The 22,740-nt window shown below is 35.3% G+C and overlaps 2 protein-coding genes across 10 annotated transcripts in view; one reads left to right on the forward strand and one right to left on the reverse strand.

Moving 5' to 3' along the window:
- The window catches only part of RABGAP1L (RAB GTPase activating protein 1 like), an 891,828-nt gene that overhangs the window by 44,306 nt on the left and 824,782 nt on the right, over positions 1–22,740 (reverse strand). The gene's annotated exons all lie outside the window — the stretch shown is intronic.
- Positions 19,000–19,173, forward strand: LOC119528096 (small integral membrane protein 30-like; the record flags this gene model as incomplete). The annotated part of the gene is given in 1 exon segment (XM_037828766.1): positions 19,000–19,173. A coding segment is annotated over 1 exon segment (174 nt), but the record flags the coding sequence as incomplete, so codon positions are not given.

Below are 22,740 nucleotides of genomic sequence, written 5' to 3' on the forward strand. Positions count from 1 at the left end.
TGTTGTTGTTGTTTTTTTTTTTGGTACATACCAGCAGCCTCTAAGGATTGGAGATAGTCAAAGCCATAGGTCTTTTCCCTACTACCTTCCTACTAGATAGTACATCACAATGAAAGTAAATGTTAGATTGAACTCTGCTACACTAACACTTATTAGGAAGCAGACATGTAAGTAACCTGCTCTTGAAGTCCTAGCTCTCTAGTCTTTAGGTATTCCATCAAGGATCTTTCAAGAACTGTTCACCAGAGGCAGGAGCCAGTCTACCTTCTGGTCAAACCAGTTTACAGCAGCTACTATTAGTGGTAGCCATTAGGCCCAGAGTCTTTGGCCTCAGGTGCTGTTCTGCAGGTGTCAGATTACCATGCTTGCCAGGATCTTACACACAATTCATGCAAGGCCAGAAGCAGGCCTGTACAGTATTTCTAGACAATCCAATTTAAGATTATTTCTGACATCCTTCATGTTAATTAGAAAACCCTCGGGTGTAAATTTAGATATCAATAGGTTAAGTTTATAGTAGCTGCCTCCTGATTAGGGTCTTCCCAGTGCCAATCAACTACCCCTCAAGTGTGTACTTCTATGTAAGGGTACTTTTAATGTTAATTAATAAAGTCCTAAGTGTAGAGTAAAACTAACACACATCATATCACACTGTGTAGGCTGGAGTATTTTAACACAAATTACAGACAGGAAACAGTAGGGTGAGACTGTGAGAGGTACAGAGAGGAGCAAGACATTCTAGATGGAGGAAACAGTTCATTATTGCTTATTTCTGTCCCATTTCATAAAGGACTTAAAGCAGAAGGAAACCGCTGTAAGCAAAGGCATGGAATATGGGCTAAACTTAAACTTAGCCCAGGTTAAAATTAACTTAATAGTTAAGTTTGTCTGGATGAGGAGCTAGACACACCAGCATCAATCAGCTGCAGAGCAGGCTGAAAAGAATGCACTGGACACAGATTTAAGGAAGATCTAGGCTGACACCAAATGATGAAAGCATGATCATATTTTTGTAGTTGCTAGTTTAGTGACCATATTTTTTTAAATAAAAGCCAGGCAAATGGTCTTAACAGATGTTTGTATCCATTCAATTTGGAATATGAAAGAACCAGAAATATTAAACAATTTTGGATAGCTTTAATAGTAGTGTATACCCAGGGGAGTGAATCTCCCTGGCAACATGGAATATGACTCCCGGCGAGGAATCTAGACCTGGCATCGTGGGACAGAGAACATCTTCTTGACCAAAAGGGGGATGTGAATGGAAATGAAATAAGCTTCAGTGGCAGAGAGAATCCAAAAGGAGCCGAGAGGTCACTCTGGTGGGCACTCTTATGCACACTTTAGACAACCCTTTTTAGGTTCTAAAGAATTGGGGTAGCTGGTGGTGGATACCTGAAACTATCAAACTACGACCCAGAACCCATGAATCTCGAAGACAGTTGTATAAAAATGTAGCTTATGAGGGGTGACAATGGGATTGGGAAAGCCATAAGGACCACACTCCACTTTGTCTAGTTTATGGATGGATGAGTAGAAAAATAGGGGAAGGAAACAAACAGACAAAGGTACCCAGTGTTCTTTTTTACTTCAATTGCTCTTTTTCACTCTAATTATTATTCTTGTTATTTTTGTGTGTGTGCTAATGAAGGTGTCAGGGATTGATTTGGGTGATGAATGTACCACTATGTAATGGTACTGTAAACAATCGAAAGTACAATTTGTTTTGTTTGACTGTGTGGTATGTGAATATATCTCAATAAAATGAAGATTAAAAAAAAAAAATAGTAGTGTATAGGGCTTCAGAGGCAGAATATTTAACATTAGAACTATCTTTTTAGAAAGGTAGTAAAAGGGTAATAAAAGGATCAAAATTGAGCTTTTAAAAACATTAATCTGAAATGAGGTAAGAGTTGAAAGGCAACAGTTAAAAGAACATTTAGGAGCTATGAAACTAAATACCGGAGAAAAGGCCTTTGTGAAGGTGACAACAGAAATGGAAAGGAAGGAACAGATAAAAGAGAGGTCTTTAAGGCAAGCCTTTACTGGTCATTTCAGGTAGGACAAATGATCTGTCCCCTCCTGGAACTTCTTTATATTTAGTCCACACACACATTTAATAATCACATACGGCTGTGCATTCATATTTACCTTTTCCTGGAGTATGAATTTCCTAATTTGATTGAGAAGCTTTAAGATAAAAAATCCTGCCTTACTTAAAGTTAGTATACTCCTACTTCAATCTAACTCAAAGCTGAATTAGAAGATGTCTAATGCAGATTTATTTAGTTAAGTATGTTCTTAATGTTTTGTAGGCTCAAATGGAAATTGTTAATTAGTTAAAATGTTGGTATAAAAAAGATTCAGACTATGCCCATATATTTTCCTTGAGGATGTTATTACAGGAGATTTTGATGACATGGAGCTTCTAGGGAAGATCTAGAATTCCACTTAACATAGGGCATTTTTTGCTACTTAAATGAGAAGTTTGTGATAACCATTTAAAATAGTAGCTTTCCTTGATATGTTTGACAGAGCCCATAATTATTACTTCTGCGCTGTGGGGCAATTTCTAAAATAGTGCATAAGAACAAAACTATTTGAAGAGACTTTTTATGCTGTGCAATCGGATGGTAATACCTAAATCTAAATCTAAATTTGTTTCTTTACTCTTGGTGGTAAAAAAAACAAAAACAAAAATAAAAAACCCAAAACAGGAAAAAAGTAAAAACATCATGCATGCTAAATGCTTAACACATGTAGAACAAACACATATCTAACTGTCAATAAGAGTATGTTTAACAGAATCCTCACTTTGGGAGAAAAGGTAAATATCCAACTGACTTTGTAAAAACTTACTGAAAACAGTACTGAAGGATTTTTTGTGTGGAGAGTAGGTCAAATGAGAATATATTTGAAACTAGGCTTGGTTACACACAGGTAAAGGAAAGGTCAGAAGATTAACCTTTTTGTTCCTGTTTAAGGAACACTTACTGTAGTTTACACATGAATGCTCTCCAGAGCTTGGGGTGGGGTGGCCTTTATGTTCCCATTTCCATGGAAACTATTGGGAGGCAAGAAAAATACAGTATGAGGAAATGTGTATTTCAACCTTCATTTCCCTTCCACTCATGCAGCCCTCCTCCTTTCCATGGGAACAGGAGTTGAAAGACCCCCAGCAGCTGAGAGTGAAAGCTGGCTCGAATGCAGCTGTTTGAATGTCAGCTGAGAGCTGCAAATGACAGTTTACTGCAGTTGTTAAAATTTTTAAATGGCGTTTTCCCTAATAATTTCCCCACTGTAAAAATTTATGAGGGGAATTGACTAAATAACTATTGTTAGGAAGAATACTCAAAGGAATCTTTTGAGGCTTGGTGTACTGCTGTCTCTCCCAATTCCATTATTGTATATCATTTCTAAAAGATGACTATGATAGGAAACACAGAGAATGTTGATCAAGTCATTCTGATGTCACAAACTTTCCCCAAATGGTGGATGTGGAAAATGTAAAAAGGAACTAATTAAACTGAGGGAAGAGGAAAGAGAGAGGAGGAAGGATGGATCTAATTTAACATTTAAATTTTAATTATATTTTATTACAAGGAACTATGTGAAGATTGTCAGCTACACCCAAAGAATTGGAACACTAAGCCTACTGAACCTGGCAAGAGATCTATACTGGAGGGAGTTCTACAAACATAAGTAATGCTATCCAAATCTTTTTGGTACCTGAGTTTGAATAGAGAGATATGCCAATATTTCTTTAGCTTCTGTAATTGAAAAGGATAGGCCACTTGGTAAAGACTATCCATTTTCCCCACTATGTCCAAGAATACACATGTAAAATTATAGACGGAAATCTGTTATAAGCTTTTAGCTCAAGGGAAAATATCCTCCTCAATAACCTGAAAAGAATACCATCATTTAAAACACATATGAGGATAGAGAAAAAAAGAAAAGAAGAAAAAAAGAAAAAAAAAGGATGAAAAATTCTTTGTTTTACATGTCCATAACTTAAGTTTAGCTCTAAGGTATTTTTTCACTCTTTTTGGAAAGGTTGTTATCCCAAACTACTACTTGGCTTCTATTCACACATGCCTCAGGCAAAAACAAAACCTGAACACTATTAGATTATCTGAACATTCAACAGAATGGTATTGAGAATGTTAGCCAACAAGGTAAGGTGGAAGTATGGAAGTATTCTAATAGACTGTTGGGGCCTAAATGGACGTCTTATTCTTACCAAAATCTCCAAGGAGATATTTCCAAGACTAGAATATAGGAATAAACTATGGAGGATACTTAATTTATGATAACTAGTTTTCATTTTGGGTCAAGTCTAATTCTGATTACTTTAAGAAGCACATATTGAGAACCTATTTATCACTTGGCACCCAGTACTGGTATTACTGAGATTTATGAATAAGGCAGTGTTTTTAACTGCCAGATGCTTATTTTTTTCAGTTTTTTTTAAATTATGTTTTTAAATTAAGTATGCCTATTTTTTATTAGTCTTATTTAAAAAGAAATATGGTAGCTTTCCTTCCCTACCCCTCACTATTTTAGAACTTGAGGTACATGAGGGTTGTCCTGAGACTGTGTAAACGTCACTATTGGGTAACACATAATTTAAGAAACAAAATGCAGACTAATATCTGAAAAAATAAAAATGGTCCCTGGATGATTCTATAAATGCTGGACTAAAGTAATAGATAAATTCGGGCACTTTCCAATTTTCAATAAAGATTTTTCTTTCTCTTTTGATAAGTAAATTTTTAGTGGCTAGTAAGTTAGTTTGTGAAGCATATTTTTGTTTATCTCTATAAAGAGGAAAGTGATTTAATTCATAAAATAGAAACAACTGTGAAATTTGACAAGTTAAAGTATGCTTTGACTTAATCAAAGCTACTATTTTCTTGCTAAAAACCATCATTTCTCTGTACTTCATGTTCTCATCAATTCTGCCATCAGCACTAGTGATTGGCTTTCTTTTTGTTTCCATCCAGAAACAAAGTTAAATTAAAAAGTAGATGCTGAAAAAACAGCATCAAGACCTGCTCCTATCATACCCAACCACAGAGGGTATATATTGACAAACGGGACTTTTAAAAATTACAAAATGTTAGTGCCACGACTCTTAATGGAAATAAAAAAATGCTGGAATCCCAAATGATAAATTCATGAATTTAAAAATCAACTATATCACAAATATTGGAATTCTAAGTTTTTCAAATTTCCTTTTTCAAAATCAAAAATTTCCTGAGACATACTTTCAAGAGATTATTTATAAATGCAAAATCATAGGGCCTGGACAAAATTAAGCCAAAGTCCACATTAATTATTTTAGTCCTCTTGGCCTTTATAAATGTGAGTGGATGTGTATTCTTTTTTTTGGTATAACACCTAGATATTCTCAAAACTTTTAATCATATTCTCAAAACTTTTAATCACATGATCTCAGAAACAGAGATCCCAGAAACAGAAAAATTTTGTTGAAAAACTATAATATAGTCTAAGAACAAGAAAATGAAAAGTCAGATATCAATCTCCTTTTAAGACAGAATCAGCTTTAATTCAAGGGAAACTATGTCAATTCCTTAACTGGAACTGAAAGCATTTATAATTCAGGTACTATATAGCAGTAAATTATCCCTTTTTGCTGATAGAAAAGTTAAAAGATATAGAATGTTTCTGGCCTAGAAATTGAAACAAAGAACCTAGTCTGTGGCTAATCCAGTTGAGGCGAAGGTCTCAATAATGCATTTGACTATTATCTGTTCTCTATAATAATAGACTTTCTCTTATGTTTCATGCCATTCAAGAAAGAGATAAGACTTATTGTTGCCAAATTGGTTTACCACAGAACTTGTTTTATTCACCTGAAATGTAAACCTCTGTGTTTGTATAGAAGTCAGTTTGTGAGGCATATTTTTGATGACTGCAGAAAACCTACAGAGTAGGAGACTAACAGTTCATTAATTGTACACTCTTACATTGTGAGTTTAAATAACCAAAATTTCTTTGTAACTTCTGTTGCTTTCATGTTGCTGTTCACATTTCTAACCACTTCAACTTCAACTGTTGGTGTTAAATAAAAAGGTTTCTAAGCCAAAAAGAAAAAGCAGAGTTTAATTCTTCTACAATTTCTTGATTTTCTCTAGAGGAATCCACCACAAATGGCAGATTGAACTGGATAAATATTCATATTTTAGTCAGTTATTTATACTTCATTACTATCATTATTTGTTTTAATGCTCAAATTGTCCCTGTTTTGGTCAGTGGAAGCCCATTCAATTATGACCCAGATGAAAGGCCATAATTTCTAGGATGGCTCCAAAGCCCTAAAAAGGTCCCAAGACACACCTGACAACCATGGAATCTTCATTATGCCAGAAATAACCTAGATGTTAAGGAGTAGTATGCTAAGAAGAGGCTCCATCTCTCCCTAGACAGTGGGCCTCAAACTTCCATGTGCATCCAAGTCTTCTGTGTCAAAGCACAGATTGCTGTGTCCCACCCCAGAGTCCCTGGTTCAGTAAGTCTGAGAAGGGGCTTGAGAATTTGCATTTCTAACAAGTTTCCACATGAAGTTGATGTTCCTGGTTTAGGGACTACACACCAAACTATTCTGGTTTCCTTCCTTTAGAGCATATTATTGGGTATTCTTTAGGCATCCAATTTTCTTATGTATCCAAACCCAGGGAGACAGTGTGTAGGATTGCCTATTGCGGGAGACTGGGCCCAAGTGAGGTGACGGGGTGATAATGCAAAGGGCAGCCCTGTGTGGGTGTCAGAGCCCAGAAAAGGTGAGGAGGACATTTACTCAGAGAGGCAGCCTGGCAGGGGTGAACTGGAATCCAAGCAGAATGAGGAGGGTGACCATGGATGTGTAGGGCAATCTGGCCTGGGGAGTCAGAGACCAAGAAGGGCGAGGAGGGTGTCCACACAAGGCAGAGGATGGCAGCAGAGATGGTAAATTTGGCACATACTGGGGGATTGATCATTTAAAAAAAGTAGTAAGGATTCAGATTTATCCTTGTTGGAGAAAGGAGTTATACACATAGAAAGGAAAAAAATCTAGACTAGAATGAGCCCTGTTGTGTTAAATTGAAAGTGCAAGTAAACATGAGAAGCCAGACTTTCCAGGTATATAATTAGGAAGAGAAATGCAGATGTAAATTATGGATGCCTGAATGGTGTGTGTGTGCCGTGTGTGTGTGTGTGTTCCCTAGCTCTGTCTGCTGAGAGGGACTAGAAGCAATGATACCCCAGGAGCAATGAGCACATCTTGGTTTTAAATATTGTTCACTACTAAAAGAAACCAGGGCCCTGTGGAGAAATGCCTGATTTCAGGGCTAGGGCCAGGAAAGAACAAAAAGCATGGAATATCTTGCTATTGCAGAAAGAAAATCATGCTCAAAGAATAATGAGAACATATCAAAAGGACACAGAAACCATCCTGAATGGGCTTCCACTGACCAAAACAGGGACAATTTGAGCATTAAAACAAATAATGATAGTAACGAAGTATAAATAACTGACTAAAATATAATGTCATAAGTCCATATAAATAAAACAGAGCAAAAGTTTGGGATATTTGGAATATATTTAGATATTGAAGGAATGAGATATTTACATAGTTTCAAAATACCTCCCCATAAAATTCTTATTAATTAGGAAGTGGTATAGAATAAGTTTACAAGGAGACCCTGGCAGGAACCACTTTAGTCAGATACTCAACGGGAGCAACCTCAGTGATGGAACAGATCAAAATTATGCTCCATCTGATAAGATGGATGAAACAAGAATATAGCAACACCTCTATGATATTTCTTCCAAAGATGCATACCCTAAATCTAATCATGAGGAGCCATTAGACAAACTCAAATTGAGAGACATTTTACAAATAACCAGCTTGTAATCTTCAAATGTATCCTGGTCATGAAAGACAAAGAAAGACTGAGAAACTTCCAGATTGAAGATAAGCTGTTGAAAGAGTTGAAGATAAGAGTTGAAGATAAGCTGTAGAGGGTAAACTTAATGTTCTGGGAATGCTCAGGAATGAGCTATGGTTTGTTAATTTCTGGGGGGTACGGTAGGAACAAGTTCACAGAAATGTAGTTATTTTAGGTTATTTGTTTTTCTTACTCCTTTGTTTTGGTTTTGTTTGAAATGTTTTTTATTGTTTTTTTTATTTTTTGATAAAGTTAAAAAAACAATGAATGATTGAAAAAAAGAAGTAAATGAACAATGGGGGGAGGAGGGGAATGGAATGTTTTGGATGTTCTTTTTTCTTCTAATTTTTATTTTATTTTTTGGAGTAATGAAAATGTTCAAAGATTGCGGTGATCAATGCACATATATGAACAACTGATTGTACACTTTGAATGTTTGTATGTTATGTGAATATATCTCAATAAAATTGCATTAAAAAAAGAGAGAGCTGAACACTGCACCTGGTTCAAAGTTCATCTTAAAAAAATTCTTTTAAATAAATGAATAAATATCCTTCTGCACCTGGTTCAAAGTTCATCTTAAAAAAATTCTTTTAAATAAATGAATAAAAATCCTTCTTTGAAATCTTTAAAGACAAATATTGACTCTCTGGAATAGTTCTGATATAATTGTACATGGAGAAAGGAGAAGTACCAGATAATTTCCCTGGACCCTTCCCAATTTACCAATTCAACCCTGTTATCGAACTGCTTTCCTGTCATTCAAAGCTGACCGAATAGTAGAGTTTTGACCATGTATAACTCAGAACTTTGCTGGACAGGAAAATAACTACACACCAAAAACACGAACAGTGAAAGCTGTTTTGTAATTTAAATTTCATTTTAATGGTAAGAAGGCAAATCTTGAGTATCTACATCTAGACATAAAAGAGAGGCAAGCAATATCTTCAGCGAGAGAGGCCAGCAGGCAAAAAGAGTTTCACATGAGTTTTCTGCCACTTTCTTGTAGCATCAACTAGGAAGTAATAAGACTCAGTACATTTAAATATTTTTTTAAGTTAAATATTAATGAGGCATTCAGGTATAAAATAGTTTTATTTTGTTTTGGTTTTTTTTTTTTTTTTTGCACCATACAGTGCTTGGAGGCTGATGGCAAGTAGTAAATGCACATCAGTTTCTACTATAAATTAACTTGAGATGGCTACAGTTTACCAATTAATCAGAATCTTTAACACCTTTAGGCAAAGAGCAGAACAGAGCTACATATGTTATACAGATATAAAAGCTATCTGCCTTTCCCCTTTCCCTCGTTAATACTCCAACTGGTGGTGACAATTCTGGTTCAGTATGGCAGAGAAAAACACACGACCATAGCTGTTCCTTCCCTAATCTTTTTTTTTTTTTTTTTTTTTAAATATAAGTCTTGACAGAGCAGAAAGAAACTTTGATTTGGCTCAACAGCACTAGCTTCTATTAAGCTTGAAAGGCCTCCTAAAGAATATCCCTGCAAGAGGATCAGTGAAAAAAGCATTATATAGGAAAGAATCCCCTTATTCAAATAATTCAAAACTAGGCTTAGAAGTAAAGTATTAGAATTCAATCTCACCATTAGCACCAGGGATTCTGAATTTCATTCTTAAGACATAATGTAAAAGATATCCCATCAGCTTTCCTTTTTAAAAGAAATGGGAAATGTTCATCATATAAGAAAATACTGTTTTGTTGGACACACATATATTAATACACCTGGAGCCTGGCACAGGGAGGTACAGGAAAATTCTGAAGTGCCCGTGAACGAACAACATAATGCATTATAGAGCACCCACATCACTTACTTTGCCTCTAATTTTAGAAGAGGAGACATGAGGGAATGATTTTTATATGTTTCTGGTTAAAATCAAACAAAATTAAAGAAAAAAAAAGCTATGGGTTAAAAAAACAAACTATTCCCCTTCTTGGTAAGCTGGAACATGACAAATTTGACTCTGATTGTTTCATATTTTATTCATTTGAGTTTCAAAAATGCATCCATGATTAGATTATTATTGATTTTAGTGGGCGTGATAACAATATTATGGTTATGATTTTAAAGTCCTTATCTGTTAAGATACATACTTATTTTACTGAAATGATATGTCTGAGACTTTATTTAATACTCGAGCAAAGAAGTTAGAGATGCAACAAAAGGTAGATGGTATTGAAGCTGGGTGATGGATACATGGATGATCACTGTACTCTTCTTTCTATTTTTGCGTGTGTTTGACAATTAATATAATAAAAAGTTTTTTAATGCAACATTATTAAAGCTTTTGGGTATAATTATGGCTATGACACAGTAAATTTGGGTCTGAATTTAAATCCTTTCAATTTAAACCATTAGTTTAGAAATCTAACTCTATCCTTGATGGTCTCAACCAGAGATATTTAACAGCTGCAGTCAAACCTCAAATACTATAATATAATCAGTTTTTATCCATCTTCAGATATACTACAGGTCACATTACATTTAGTAAGTCAGACAAAAAAAACATACAGTGAGTTGGCCCTATCTTGTAATGTCCATGTTATAAATAGTTCCATTATAAATGGATTCATTACATTTCAAATTCTGGATCATAGCTCTTTGAGCACATTTTTCCTTATCTCCTCCTCAACATGGAAAATGAAGAAAACAGAACCAAGTAAACCATCATGCAATAATGATAAAGTCATATTCACTGAATTTTGCTTTAAAATCAATAGGAATGAACACACTTCCTAAATTTCTAATCTAACCAAAGAATAAAAACCCCAATCATATTTTTCACCAGTCTACTTAGGGAACATAGACCTTCTACACTGACAATTTGTAACAAGGAGGCGAGGACAATAAGTAAAATAGGAAGTTCGTCCCTTAGACCATTTCTTCCTAGCATCCCACCTTGAATCACTTCCAGTAACTCTTTTACGCACCAAACACAACTGTTCAAACCCCAGCAAAGAAGTAAATACCTGAAACTGCAACCCAGTCTTGAAGACGATTGTATAGCAATGTAGCTTACAAGAGGTGACAGCTGGTTTGTGAAAAGCTTATGGATCATACTCTATCCAGTGTCTGGATGGATGAGTAGAAAAATGGGGACAAAAAACTAAATGAAAAATAGAGTGGGGCAGTGTTTGGGGTGTTCTGCTTTACTTTTAGTTTTTATTCCTATTTTCACTTTTTCTGGTACAAGAAAAATGTTCAAAAAATAGATTGGGGTGATGAATGCACAACCATATGATGGTACTGTGAACAACTGATTGTACACTTTGGATGATTGTATGGTATGTGAATATATCTCAATAAAATTGAATTAAAAAAAAAAAAAACCCAGCAAGTGGTAGACTTCATTTAGAAGATGGGGGTCCCAGTGGGGAAAAAAATGACAAGATAATTAGGATTCATATATAAACGCACTGCTATATTTATTTGTTTATAAATTTGTATCTCCAACCACTTGGAGAGAACCTCCAGGGCAGGCACAGGCTCTCTCTAGTTCCTAGCATTAGCACAGAGCCTGGTACACAGAAGGTACTCAATAAACATTTATTGACTGAAAGGATGAATCAACCTAAAGGTGAACAAAATTCCTAAAGAAAGAGGGAAGACAGAAGAAAGCTTCTGTATAAAGAAAAAAAAAAAAAAAAAAAAAACCAGCAACAAAGTTGCAAAATATTACAGGTAAAAAGAATCTGTTTCAACCAATTAGTCAATTAATTAGAAACATTTCTGGGTTCAAGGTAGATAATGAGATTAACAGTCACAGTTAACTCCATATAGGCTTTTTGCTTATATTATTTTTTTTCTGAAAAATTCCTTTCTCCTTTCTCTTCATCATTGCCTGTCTGCGTGTTCCTTTGTTCACCCATTCAACCCTTTATGTGTGAACTAAATACTTTCTTTGTGCTACTTTTATAACAATGAATATTTTGAATAGGGTACCTAGTTTAGTCTAGTAGGGGAGATAAATACACAATTCCATAAATTGTCAAAAGGTTGATGAAGGTCTGTATGGGGTAGAATGGAGTAGCAAGAATTAAATGGTCTACTATACATGGGAGTCAGGACATGTATTATAGAGGTAGGTGAGGCTCAGGGTTAAATCATGAGTAAATGCTGGACAGCTAGACAAAGAGACACATTGAGAAAGGTCCTCAGGGATAACTGGTTCCCAGGAACTTCAAACAGTTCCTTATCATTGGAAAGTGGGACGCAAGAAGTACGGGGGCCACAAGGCTATAGAAGGGCCAGATCCTGGGGAGCTCTATAGGACATATTAAGGAGTTCAGACTTTTGGATGCTATGAATTAGGGGATCATGGAAAGATTTTAAGCAAAGGAATTTCATGGTCTGGCAGAATATGGAAAATGATTAGGCAACCAGGAAAGAATATAGAGGCAAGGAGAAATGTGAGGAAGCCAAAAATGGACAGAAGTTAGTCACTGAGTACATATGAGCAATGCCTGGACCAGCTCCTAAGAAAGGACTGTCTTACAAAAATCTAAAATAACCTATGGCTAAAAGAATAAACCTAATTAGAGACTTTAACAAGCTTGTTAGAAAAAGATCAATTTACAAAATCAACAGTATTTCTATACACAAGCAACAGCCAGTGTTTAAAACCATAAATGAAAACAGGGCCCACTTGTTCTTGTAACACAAATTAGAAGGTCTCTGGAAATAAATCTAACAAAAAACTTCTATGAGGAAAATTTTAAAATTTTGATAAAGAACATAAAAAAGATCTAAAAAATGGATGGGAAGACTCAACAGTATTAAGATACCAACACCTCCCAAATTAATTTATAAATTCAACACAGTTCTATTCAATATCCCAAGGGATTTTTTATGAGCCTTGATAAACTGATTGAAAAAAATTCATATTGAAGAGCAAAGGACCAGGAATAGTTAAACAAATTTCAAAGAAAAATAAAGGAAAGGGCATTTGCCCTATTAGATATCAAAGATTTCTAATAAGTTATACTAATTGAAATTATGTAGTTCCAACTCAGGGATAGACACAGACCAATGAAACACAACTGAGAGCCCAGAGACAGGCCCATACACATATGGGACTTGGTATAAAACTAAGGTGGTGGAGCTACATATTGATAGAGAAAAATAGGGTTATTTAATCAATGGTGATATGACAAATGTTATCCAAATGGGAAAAATAAGATCTCCTACTTCACATCATAAACAAAAATTATATGCACAAAGGCAGGCTAAACCTGCTTATAATTGTGCCTAAGAGTCTCCCCCTGAGTACCTCTTTGCTGCTCAGATGCAGCCCTCTCTCTCTAGCTAAGCCAACAAGGCAGGTGAAGTCACTGCCCTCCCCCCTATGTGGGACCTGACTCCCAGGGGTGTAAATACCCCTGGCAATGCAGGATATGACTCCCAAGGATGAATCCGGACCCGACATTGTGGAATTGAGAACATCTTCTTGACCAAAAGGGGAATGTGAAATGAAACAAAATAAAGCCTCAATGGCTGAGAGATATCAAATGGAGTTGCGAGGTCACTCTGGTGGACATTCTTATGCACTATATAGATAACGCTTTTTAGGTTTTCATGTATTGGAATAGCTAGAAGTAAATACCTGAAACTATCAAACTGCAACCCAGTAGCCTTGACTCTTGAAGACGATTGTATAACAATGTAGCTTACAAAGTGTGATTGTGAAAACCTTGAGGATCACACTCCCTTTATCCAGTGTATGGATGGATGAGTAGAAAATGGGGACAACAACTAAACGAAAAACAGGGTGGGATGGGGGGGTGATTGGGGTGTTTTTTTTTTTACTTTTATTTTTTACTCCTATTTTTATTCTTTCTGTTATAAGGAAAATGTTCAAAAATAGATCAGGGTGATGAATGCACAACTATATGATGGTACTATGAACAGTTGATTGTACACCACAGATGATTGTATGGTATGTGAATACAGCTCAATAAAACTGAATTAAAAAAAATTATTTACCCAGATGAACTGAATACCTAAATGAGAAAAACAAATATTCAGAAACTTTTAAATGTGAAATATTTATAGAATAAATATAGATTATTTAAAGAATAAATATGAACATCTATAAAAGTTAGTTTTAAAAAAGTACCTGGTAAAGAGTAAGTAAGTAAGTAAATATTAACAACTATCTTTATCATCATCATCACTACCATCATCATCTATGACCTATGGGCAAGAAAGAAATTTAAAATAAGAGATCAAAAGCACAAATCATTAAAAAATTAAAACCAAACACCCCATGGCCTACAATGGCCTGCTCCAGCTGGTTCTCTCTTCCCCCATTCCTGTCTGCTGTCAGCTTCTCCACTCCCTTCTTAGCTCACCACGCTCCAGCTTCTTTACTGTTCCTGAGGCATGCCAGCAATGCTCCTGCCTTGAAGTCTTTGAGCTGCTTCTCCTTGAACACTCTTCCCTTTGCAGCCATGTGGATCACTTCCTCATCTCCTTCAAGTCTTTGTTCAGAGGTACCTTTTCAGTGAAATCTATACTAACCACCCTAGTTAACCTTGAAACCCTACCCCCTAGGAAAATGAAGAGACCACTAGGAAATACCATTTCATTCATGGATAAAAGATTGGAAGAAGTTTTAGAAAATCTAAGGATATCAAGTGCAAATGATAATGTGGGGAAATAGGAATTCAAACATGGCTGGTAGCATGTAAACTAGAATAATAACACTTTGGAGAACAATTTGGCTACAATCTAGCAACGCCATTTTGAAGTATATATTCTAGAGAAACTTTGGGTCAGGTACATAAAGAGACACAAAGAAGCTTCAGGGGAGTATTGATTACAATAGTGAACACCAGGAAAAAGTAAAAGTCCGTAAGTAGAAGAATGAATAAATAAACTGTGGTATAGTCATACAATGGATTGCTAGTAGATCCACACATAGTAGTACAGGCACATCTCAAAATTGATACTTAGTAGAAAAAAAAAAGAACAAGTTTTAACAGGATAGGTACAGTATGAAAATATTTATGTAAAATTTAGACATAGAAAACAGTATAAGTTTATGATAAAACAAAATAGCACAGAGTACAGATTCTGGAGCCAGACTTCCTGTATTAGAATCCTGGTTTTACCAACTACTAGCTGAGTTACCTTGAGCAAGTCACGTAATCTCTCTGGGTCTCGATTTCCTTATTTGAAAAATAAGGACAATAACTCTACATGTTAAGTTGTTAAGTGCTTAGAACAGTGCCTGGTACATAGTAAGTTCCATATAATTGTTAGCTCTTAGAATGTAGTAAAAGTATTAAAAAGTAGCTAAGATAAATACATACTAATTTTAGGACAAAGAAACCTCTGGGAAGGAAGAGAAGAAAAAGGGATTGAGGATAAAAGAACCTTCAACTGTATTTGCATTCTTTTATTTCTTAAAAAATGGTTTCAAATAAATATGGCAAAACAATTTTTGTTAATTAGGGGGTAAGGACATGGGTGTTTATTATATAATTCTGTTTTTGAACTAGTTCAATGGGAAAAATAAGACAAAAGAAAAGTTGAGACAGTGAGTATAAACTCTTCATTTGTAGAGCTTCTCTTTGACGGAAGGGGAGAGAGGGAAAGGCAGTAGCAGTTTTAAAAACTGAATGGCACAGTGAATGCATCAAAACAGCCTTCAAGGAATGAAAATAAATGCCCTTTCCCATATGGATTTCAACAGTGTTTCGATAGTGGGGATTGCAGGGAAAATATACCCACAGTATCTAAATCTGAAAGTCACGGTCAATTTAATCTGCATTTAGTGCCTACCTGCAAAGAGCCCTACACTTTACTAATCAGAGAGGAGTCAAAAGAATGCATCTTTAGGAAGCTCACTGGGGAGGCAAAATTTATATACACGTGGAACAAGACAAAAAAGTTCACAACAGACTGTAATAAAGTCACAAATACATGGTTGAAGGAGTAAATGCTATGTTTTGATGGAGTCTAATTTCTTGGATATTTGAATAGTTCTTAGCAGCTAATAACTAGCTGTATAAGATTAAGAGTTTTACATGTTGATTCTGGGTTACTTTGAAACAATCTTAATTAAACCTTGAACTTTTCAGAAAATAATCTCCTTAAAGGAGATTATTAATGCTTACATCTCAAAAGAAGTAAGAACTCTAATTTTACCCTATAGAAAAGAGTATGCCTAACAGAATGTGTTTTTACCCAAGAATTATACATCTATATTATATCCTTCAGCAAGGGATAATGCTAAGAGAGAGCTTGAAGATCCATAAAAAAACAAATGAAACTAATATAAGTAGGGGAACAATCACTTATGGATACTGTTGACAATACCTTTGTAGGGAGAAAAACATTTACACATTAGCATAGTATTTTAATGGTTAAGCCATGAACTTTGGGGCTAGACCTGCTTTTGAGCCACAGCTCTGCCACATAACAGCATTATGACCTGGACAAGTTGTTTAATCTCTCTAAGCCTTGGTTTCTGCATAAGGCTGTTGTGAAGAATAAATGAGATAGGCAGGGTGGCGGCGGTGGTGGCAGTGGCCGCGGTGTTGGGCTGCGCTGCACAGCGGTTGTGAGGCCAAGCCCATGGCTTCCTTGGCCTTTCTTTCATCCAGCATTGTGGACTATTCCAAGAGCAAGAACTTCTACCACTGCAGCTACTGAAAGCTGTTGCAATGACATGTGGGCATATTCCCTGACAGTACAGGACCATCAGGACCTTATAGCTCAATGATGGTGCGTAAGTGGGAAATATGTGTAGTGCTCAAGCCTGTCATAAATCAAACGTTGTCCTCAGTAAACAATAAGGTATTGGTTTCAGCCATCAAAATCTCAGAAGAAATTTTTGAAAAAACGTTGAAATTTCTGGCTAAAGTGGAGATTTCCAAAGGAAATTGTGAGGTCCAATGTTCCAAGTTGGCCTCCAGTTCCACTCCCCTCAGCCAATTTGGGACTGTCTTCAACATGTACTTTCCAAGATGAGTCCATGGATTCTACAATGGAGGATGCTGTTGCAAGTGACTTTGTATTAGTAAACAAATTGGATATACGGTGTGACTTAAAACACTGTGTGATGACCTCACAGAGAGCTGAGAGTGAAGAGAAGAAAGGAAAAAACTCAGCGAATCTCATGAATTGATTCAGTCACAAGCAATAGGAGAGAAGCTGGGCTCTGTGAACCATCACATTCAATAAACATACAGTTCCTAAGCCAGGTACTGAAAGTCTGATATCATGTTATATGAAATGCTTTTCTTTTCGTTTGAGTCAATGTTAATTCCTGGGCCCTACCATCATTTAAAAAGATGAATTATGAAATTTTTTGTGAAATAGAACTCTGTTTCATACAATTTATTACCTGGATTCAGAGGAACAAATCAAGTCTTTTATAAACTATTATGTTTAAAAAGCCTGAAATAATAGCTTTATTAATTTGTCCCCAAATATAGGCATTTAAAAAGGGTTCTATTTCTTCTTACTTTCTTAGGGCCTCAAAAGTTTGAAAATCAGATTTTTGTCAGTGGAGAAGTATGAAACTAAACATTCTTATTTTTGGCATTGAGACAAAATAAATTATAAGTATTATGGTTGAAATACAGATGTAAAATTCTTCCATTTATCATTACATTTCTTTTTTTACGTAATAATAAATTTTAGTTAAAAATTTAAAAAAAAAACCCCCACATAAATGAGATAATCCTGCAGAGTAATTTGGTACAGTGCCTAGACATACAGGATACACTTAAATGCCAGTTCTAGTATCCTAGTGGCCTCAACTTTTATAATTCTACCTACTTAATACTTATCTTGGACTTGATTTTTGAAATAATTTTTAAATATTTTCATTCCACTAGAAAATTGTAATCATCTCATAAGATAAATACTTGCTCTTGGAGAACACTAGCTCCTGGAGCCTTGAGCTGCCATGTGAGACCCTCAAGTAACCGGGCTGTGAGAAAGTCCGTCAAATGGAGAAGCCAAAGGAAGTGTTTCCATCAATAGTCCTGGCTAAGCCTAGTCTTTGAGTCATCCCAGCTCAGGAGGCCGACACAGAATGAAGAGCCTCCAGAAGATCTTAGCCCTTAGTCTTCCCAGCTGGTTGACTCTTCCCAGATAAGGCCCCAGATATTATGGAGTAGAGATAAGCCATCCCCAATATGCCCTGTCTAAATTTTTGTCTGACAGTCTCTGAGAGCATAATGGTCATTTTAAGATACTAAGTTTTGGGGTGGTTTATAGTAGATACATCAGAACTATAGACTATAGATAACCATAATCGCATACAGACAGACAGATTACAGATAATGTATAACATATAAGATAGAACATGTATGACACATAGATTATAGATAATGGGAGCTAAAGAATCAAATAAACAAAGAGGTCCATAGAGGAATTTAACAAAGGATTATGAATACTGAATCTTTATATAATTTCTTTTTCTTAGCTGCTAGGGTATTAGAATAGCTAGAAGAAAGAATTGAATTGATGGAACTATAACCCATAGCATCCTTTAAAATTTGTTCTATAGCCACTCATTAAATTTAATTTGAAAGCTATCACCTTTTTGGATATATGTTATATTTTACAATAAGGAAATAACTGAAACTATGGTACTATACTCATAACAACTTTGCAAGTTTCCTATGTATCTACTTGTTAAATCATACTTTGAAAGATATTAGCTTTTTGTATATATATTATATTGCATAATAGGGAAATACCTGAAACTGTGGAACTGTAACTTATAATATTCTTTGAAATTTGCTCTCTAACTATTTGTTAAATTGCACTTGGAAGGTTATCACTTCTATTTATATGTTATATATTACAATCAAAAAATGATAATTAAAAAAATAAGAGGTCCATAGAAAGTCTATGACCATTCCTGTAATGGCTGCTTCCTGAAGGCAGTATCACGTGGAACTTCCTAACCTCAGCATCCGGAGTTCCAGGAAGGGATAAAATTACATAGATATATACCCCATTTCTTTGGAATCTTTAGCTCTCAAGACCCCAGCATCATGACCTGTTTCAACAAAATTGTTGCTAGTCCTCATTCCACTGCTTTTGGTGCTGCCTGTAGTTGAAGCAGTAGAAGCAGGAGATGCAACTGCTGTCTTGTTAGGTGTAGTTCTCAGCATTTCAGGCATTTGTGCTTGATTGGGGGTATAAGCGCAAAAGAGAAATGGACAGGTGTGACCGACCTTCAAGGGCCTCCTAAATCAAACCTCATCCTGAAAACTACTGAGGTTAAAACTGAGCTACGGTTTCTGAAAGTTCCCAAGAAACAGACAGTAGATGAGATAATTTCACATTCCTAGATGTCTCCCTATGAATAGAAACAAATTGATGTATGTTAAATGGGGGGAAAATGTTCTCTTCACATCAAAGAAAGCACTAAGAAAAAACAGACTATAATTCCTATTTGCTAATTGTAAAGTAGCTGAAATAAATAATATGACTGAAATTTGCATAAATAACATTCCATAGTTTCAGACGTCTCAAAGCTCACGAAATAGTAAGAAGGAAGCTTTTACACAGAATCCTAGGTAATCACCATTGTTCCTTTATAATCACTGTCTCCTGAATTGTTGCGAAGTCTTTTCTCCATGTTTTAATTAAATTTTTGTTTTTTTTTCCCAAGGTAATACTGTACTTGGATATGAAATTTAGTCAAAAATTGAAACCTTTAAATCTTTGGAGAAAAAAATTGGAAAAATGTATTCAATGTATGTAATATTGCAATGGGGAAAAAGATTTAATGTAAAAAAACTTTTATTTTGTGTGTATGGTAATGAAAATGTTCAAAAATTAATTTTGGGGATGAATGCACAATTATATAATGCTACTGTGAACAATAAATGTATGTTTTGTATGATGCATGGTATGTGAATATATCTCAGTGAAAATGAATTAAAAAAAAAACACCTTTATATTGATTAAGTGACTAACGTCCTTTGGTGAGAGGTACTATATTAAGTATAAATACATTATGTTGTTAAAAAAAAAAAAAGAAAATATATAACCAACTCCCTCATTTTAAAGATGAGGAAACTGAGACAAGTCTATGGTTCTCCGATGAGTGACAGATCTGGGACAAGCATTTCACTGCCAGTCCCAGGCTCTTTCCAAAATGCAATTACTTCACAATATAACCCTACTACATTATAAAAGCCTATTACTACTTCTTAATATTATTCAAACTGCAATATTTCAGGATGAAAAGACTCTATGTACTCTCTGTCCAAGGCCAAGACGTAATTACATTTATATTTCTGGATACAGATAGTTTATCCTTGTAGCCCAGGCAAATGACAGGCACTCAATAAATGTTTTTTGAAGTGAAGAATTACTAAATCAAGACAGATGAAAAAAACTGTAAATGGTGCAGCTTGGATCTGCAGTGGTTGTGTATGAGAAATAGAAAAAGCATTCTCAGTTTTGAAAATAAAACTATCATTTCTCACCCCCCCCCACACACAATTATTAAATTTTGGAAAACTTACTGAGGACAATCTTTGCAATCCCTACAACAATGCCTCAAATATAAGTGCTCAATGTTTATCTTTTGATGTATATATAAATGTAAGTATATATTTATAAATGCATTGTGGTATTTTGAAGCTGTAGGTATCCCAGAAAAACATGTTCTTAAACTTAATCCATTCCTGTGGGTGTGAACCCATTGTAAATAGGACATTTTTATGAAGTTACTTCAGTGAAGGCATGGCCCAGGATGGGCTTTAGTCCTATTACTGGAGTCCTTTATAAGCAAAATGAAACTCGGACAGAAAAAGCCATGGAGGGAGCAGCCAGAAACTGAAATCAACTGAACAAAGAAGAGAAGGGAGAGACCAGAGGAAGCCACCATGTGCATCACAATATGACAGGCTAAGGACCAAGGATCACGGGCAGCCATCCCCAGAAGGCCACGGTGCTCGAGGAGAAAGCATCACCTTGATGACGCCTTGACTTGGACTTTCTTTTAGCCTCAAAACTGTGAGATAATAAATACCCAGTGTTTAAGCTGACCCATTACATGGTATTTTCTTGAGCAGCCAAAGAAACTGAAACAGGCATATTTATATTTATAAATAGTATGCTTGTATGGTATATATAAACATAACTATATATATAATTAAAGGTATAACCTACTAACTGCTTCTAAATATGCATTCTCCCTTGTTCTTTAATAATGTAAGTTTTAGCTGGGTACATGCCTCTTGCTAAAGACTATGCTTCCAAGCCTTATTTGACTTTAGATATGGCCAGTGACAAGTTTTTACTGATGGAATGAATAGAATGGATATATGCAACTTCCTTTCAAAAGTACTTTTCCAAAATCCATTAACTGGTAAATGGATAAACAAAATGTGGGATAGCTATTCAAAGGAATATACTGTTCTGCAATAATAAGTAACAAACTACCTATATACAACATAGAATTGCTGAATCTCAAAAATATTACTCTAAGTGAAAGAAGCCAGATACAAAAGAGTACATATTGTATGATTTTATTTATATGAAATTTCCAGAAAAGGCAAACACAGAAAGCAGATCAGAGATAGATGGGGATTGACTGCAAATGAGTATACGGGAACTTTATGAGGTGATGAAAATATTCCAAAACTGGATTGTGGTAATGGATGCACAATGTGTACAAATTCACTAAATATCATTGAACAGCGTAGTTCAATATAGGTGAATTTTTGGTATGTAAACTATACCTCAATAAAGCTGTTAAATAAAAAGTTTTAAAAAATCTAGCTAGAATCTTTCTGCAGTAGGTGAAGAGGAAAAGTAAGACTTCTAAATCATTGGTATAAAGCTTCACTGGTCCTTTCCAGTCCCGTTTTAAAACTGTGTCTATAGATTTATATGTATGCGTTTAGACATATTATTGTGGCAGAGACTACTGAAATTGTTCCCCAGCATGCATTTTGCTTCTTCCTTTAGTAGTTTCGACTGGGCTCATGGTTACCCATCTGAAGATTATCTTTACCAGCCTCCTGAGCAGCTTGGTGTGCTTTATGCTGATACACCACTTCCTGAAAGGGGCCACTCTCCACTTCCTTTCCTCTATGGCAGGCAGATGGCAAGAGCTCTGGTAGCTCCTTGAATCCAGTGATGGCAGCAGCATGTAGGATAGCAGAGCCACCTGACTAACTCTGGACCTCTCAACCCTGGAATGTATATGAAAAACCCACTGGATTTTAGGATAACACAATTAAATTATAGAAAATGAAGAAGGGAGTTTACTCTCAACATTTGTCAGCTGAAAAAATCTTAGGCAGCAGCTATCTTTATGAACTATTTGCAGACCAGAAACAAGAATGTTCTTATCTAATTACAGAAAAATTTATGCAACAAGTTCTGCTAGTTTTCAATATTCAAGATCTGTTGTAGATAAATACACTGGGAAATATATCCTGGACAATAGTATGTATCTTAAGTGTATGCATTTAAAGAATGTTCCAGAAAATTATTGAAGCTGTATCTTATCTTTCGGGTGTCAAGACCTATTTTCTGAAACAATGACTCACCAGTCTTTTTTCATTTCATACAACCACTAGCGTTAAAATAGCACTAAGTTAAAATCTGTCCTTTTTCTTTTTCCTGTAGTTACGCCAACAAAACTAATCATTTTAAGAAGTTAAATAGTTTAAAATGCCCTTTGCATACAGCTCATTTACAGAAAGTAGATGGCTATTTACTCACCTCCCACCAGATTTAAAATAGAACCATGGTAGGTAATCAATCAGGAGA

Source organism: Choloepus didactylus, chromosome 2 (genome assembly GCF_015220235.1).
Source record: "Choloepus didactylus isolate mChoDid1 chromosome 2, mChoDid1.pri, whole genome shotgun sequence".
Classification (NCBI taxonomy): domain Eukaryota; kingdom Metazoa; phylum Chordata; class Mammalia; order Pilosa; family Megalonychidae; genus Choloepus; species Choloepus didactylus.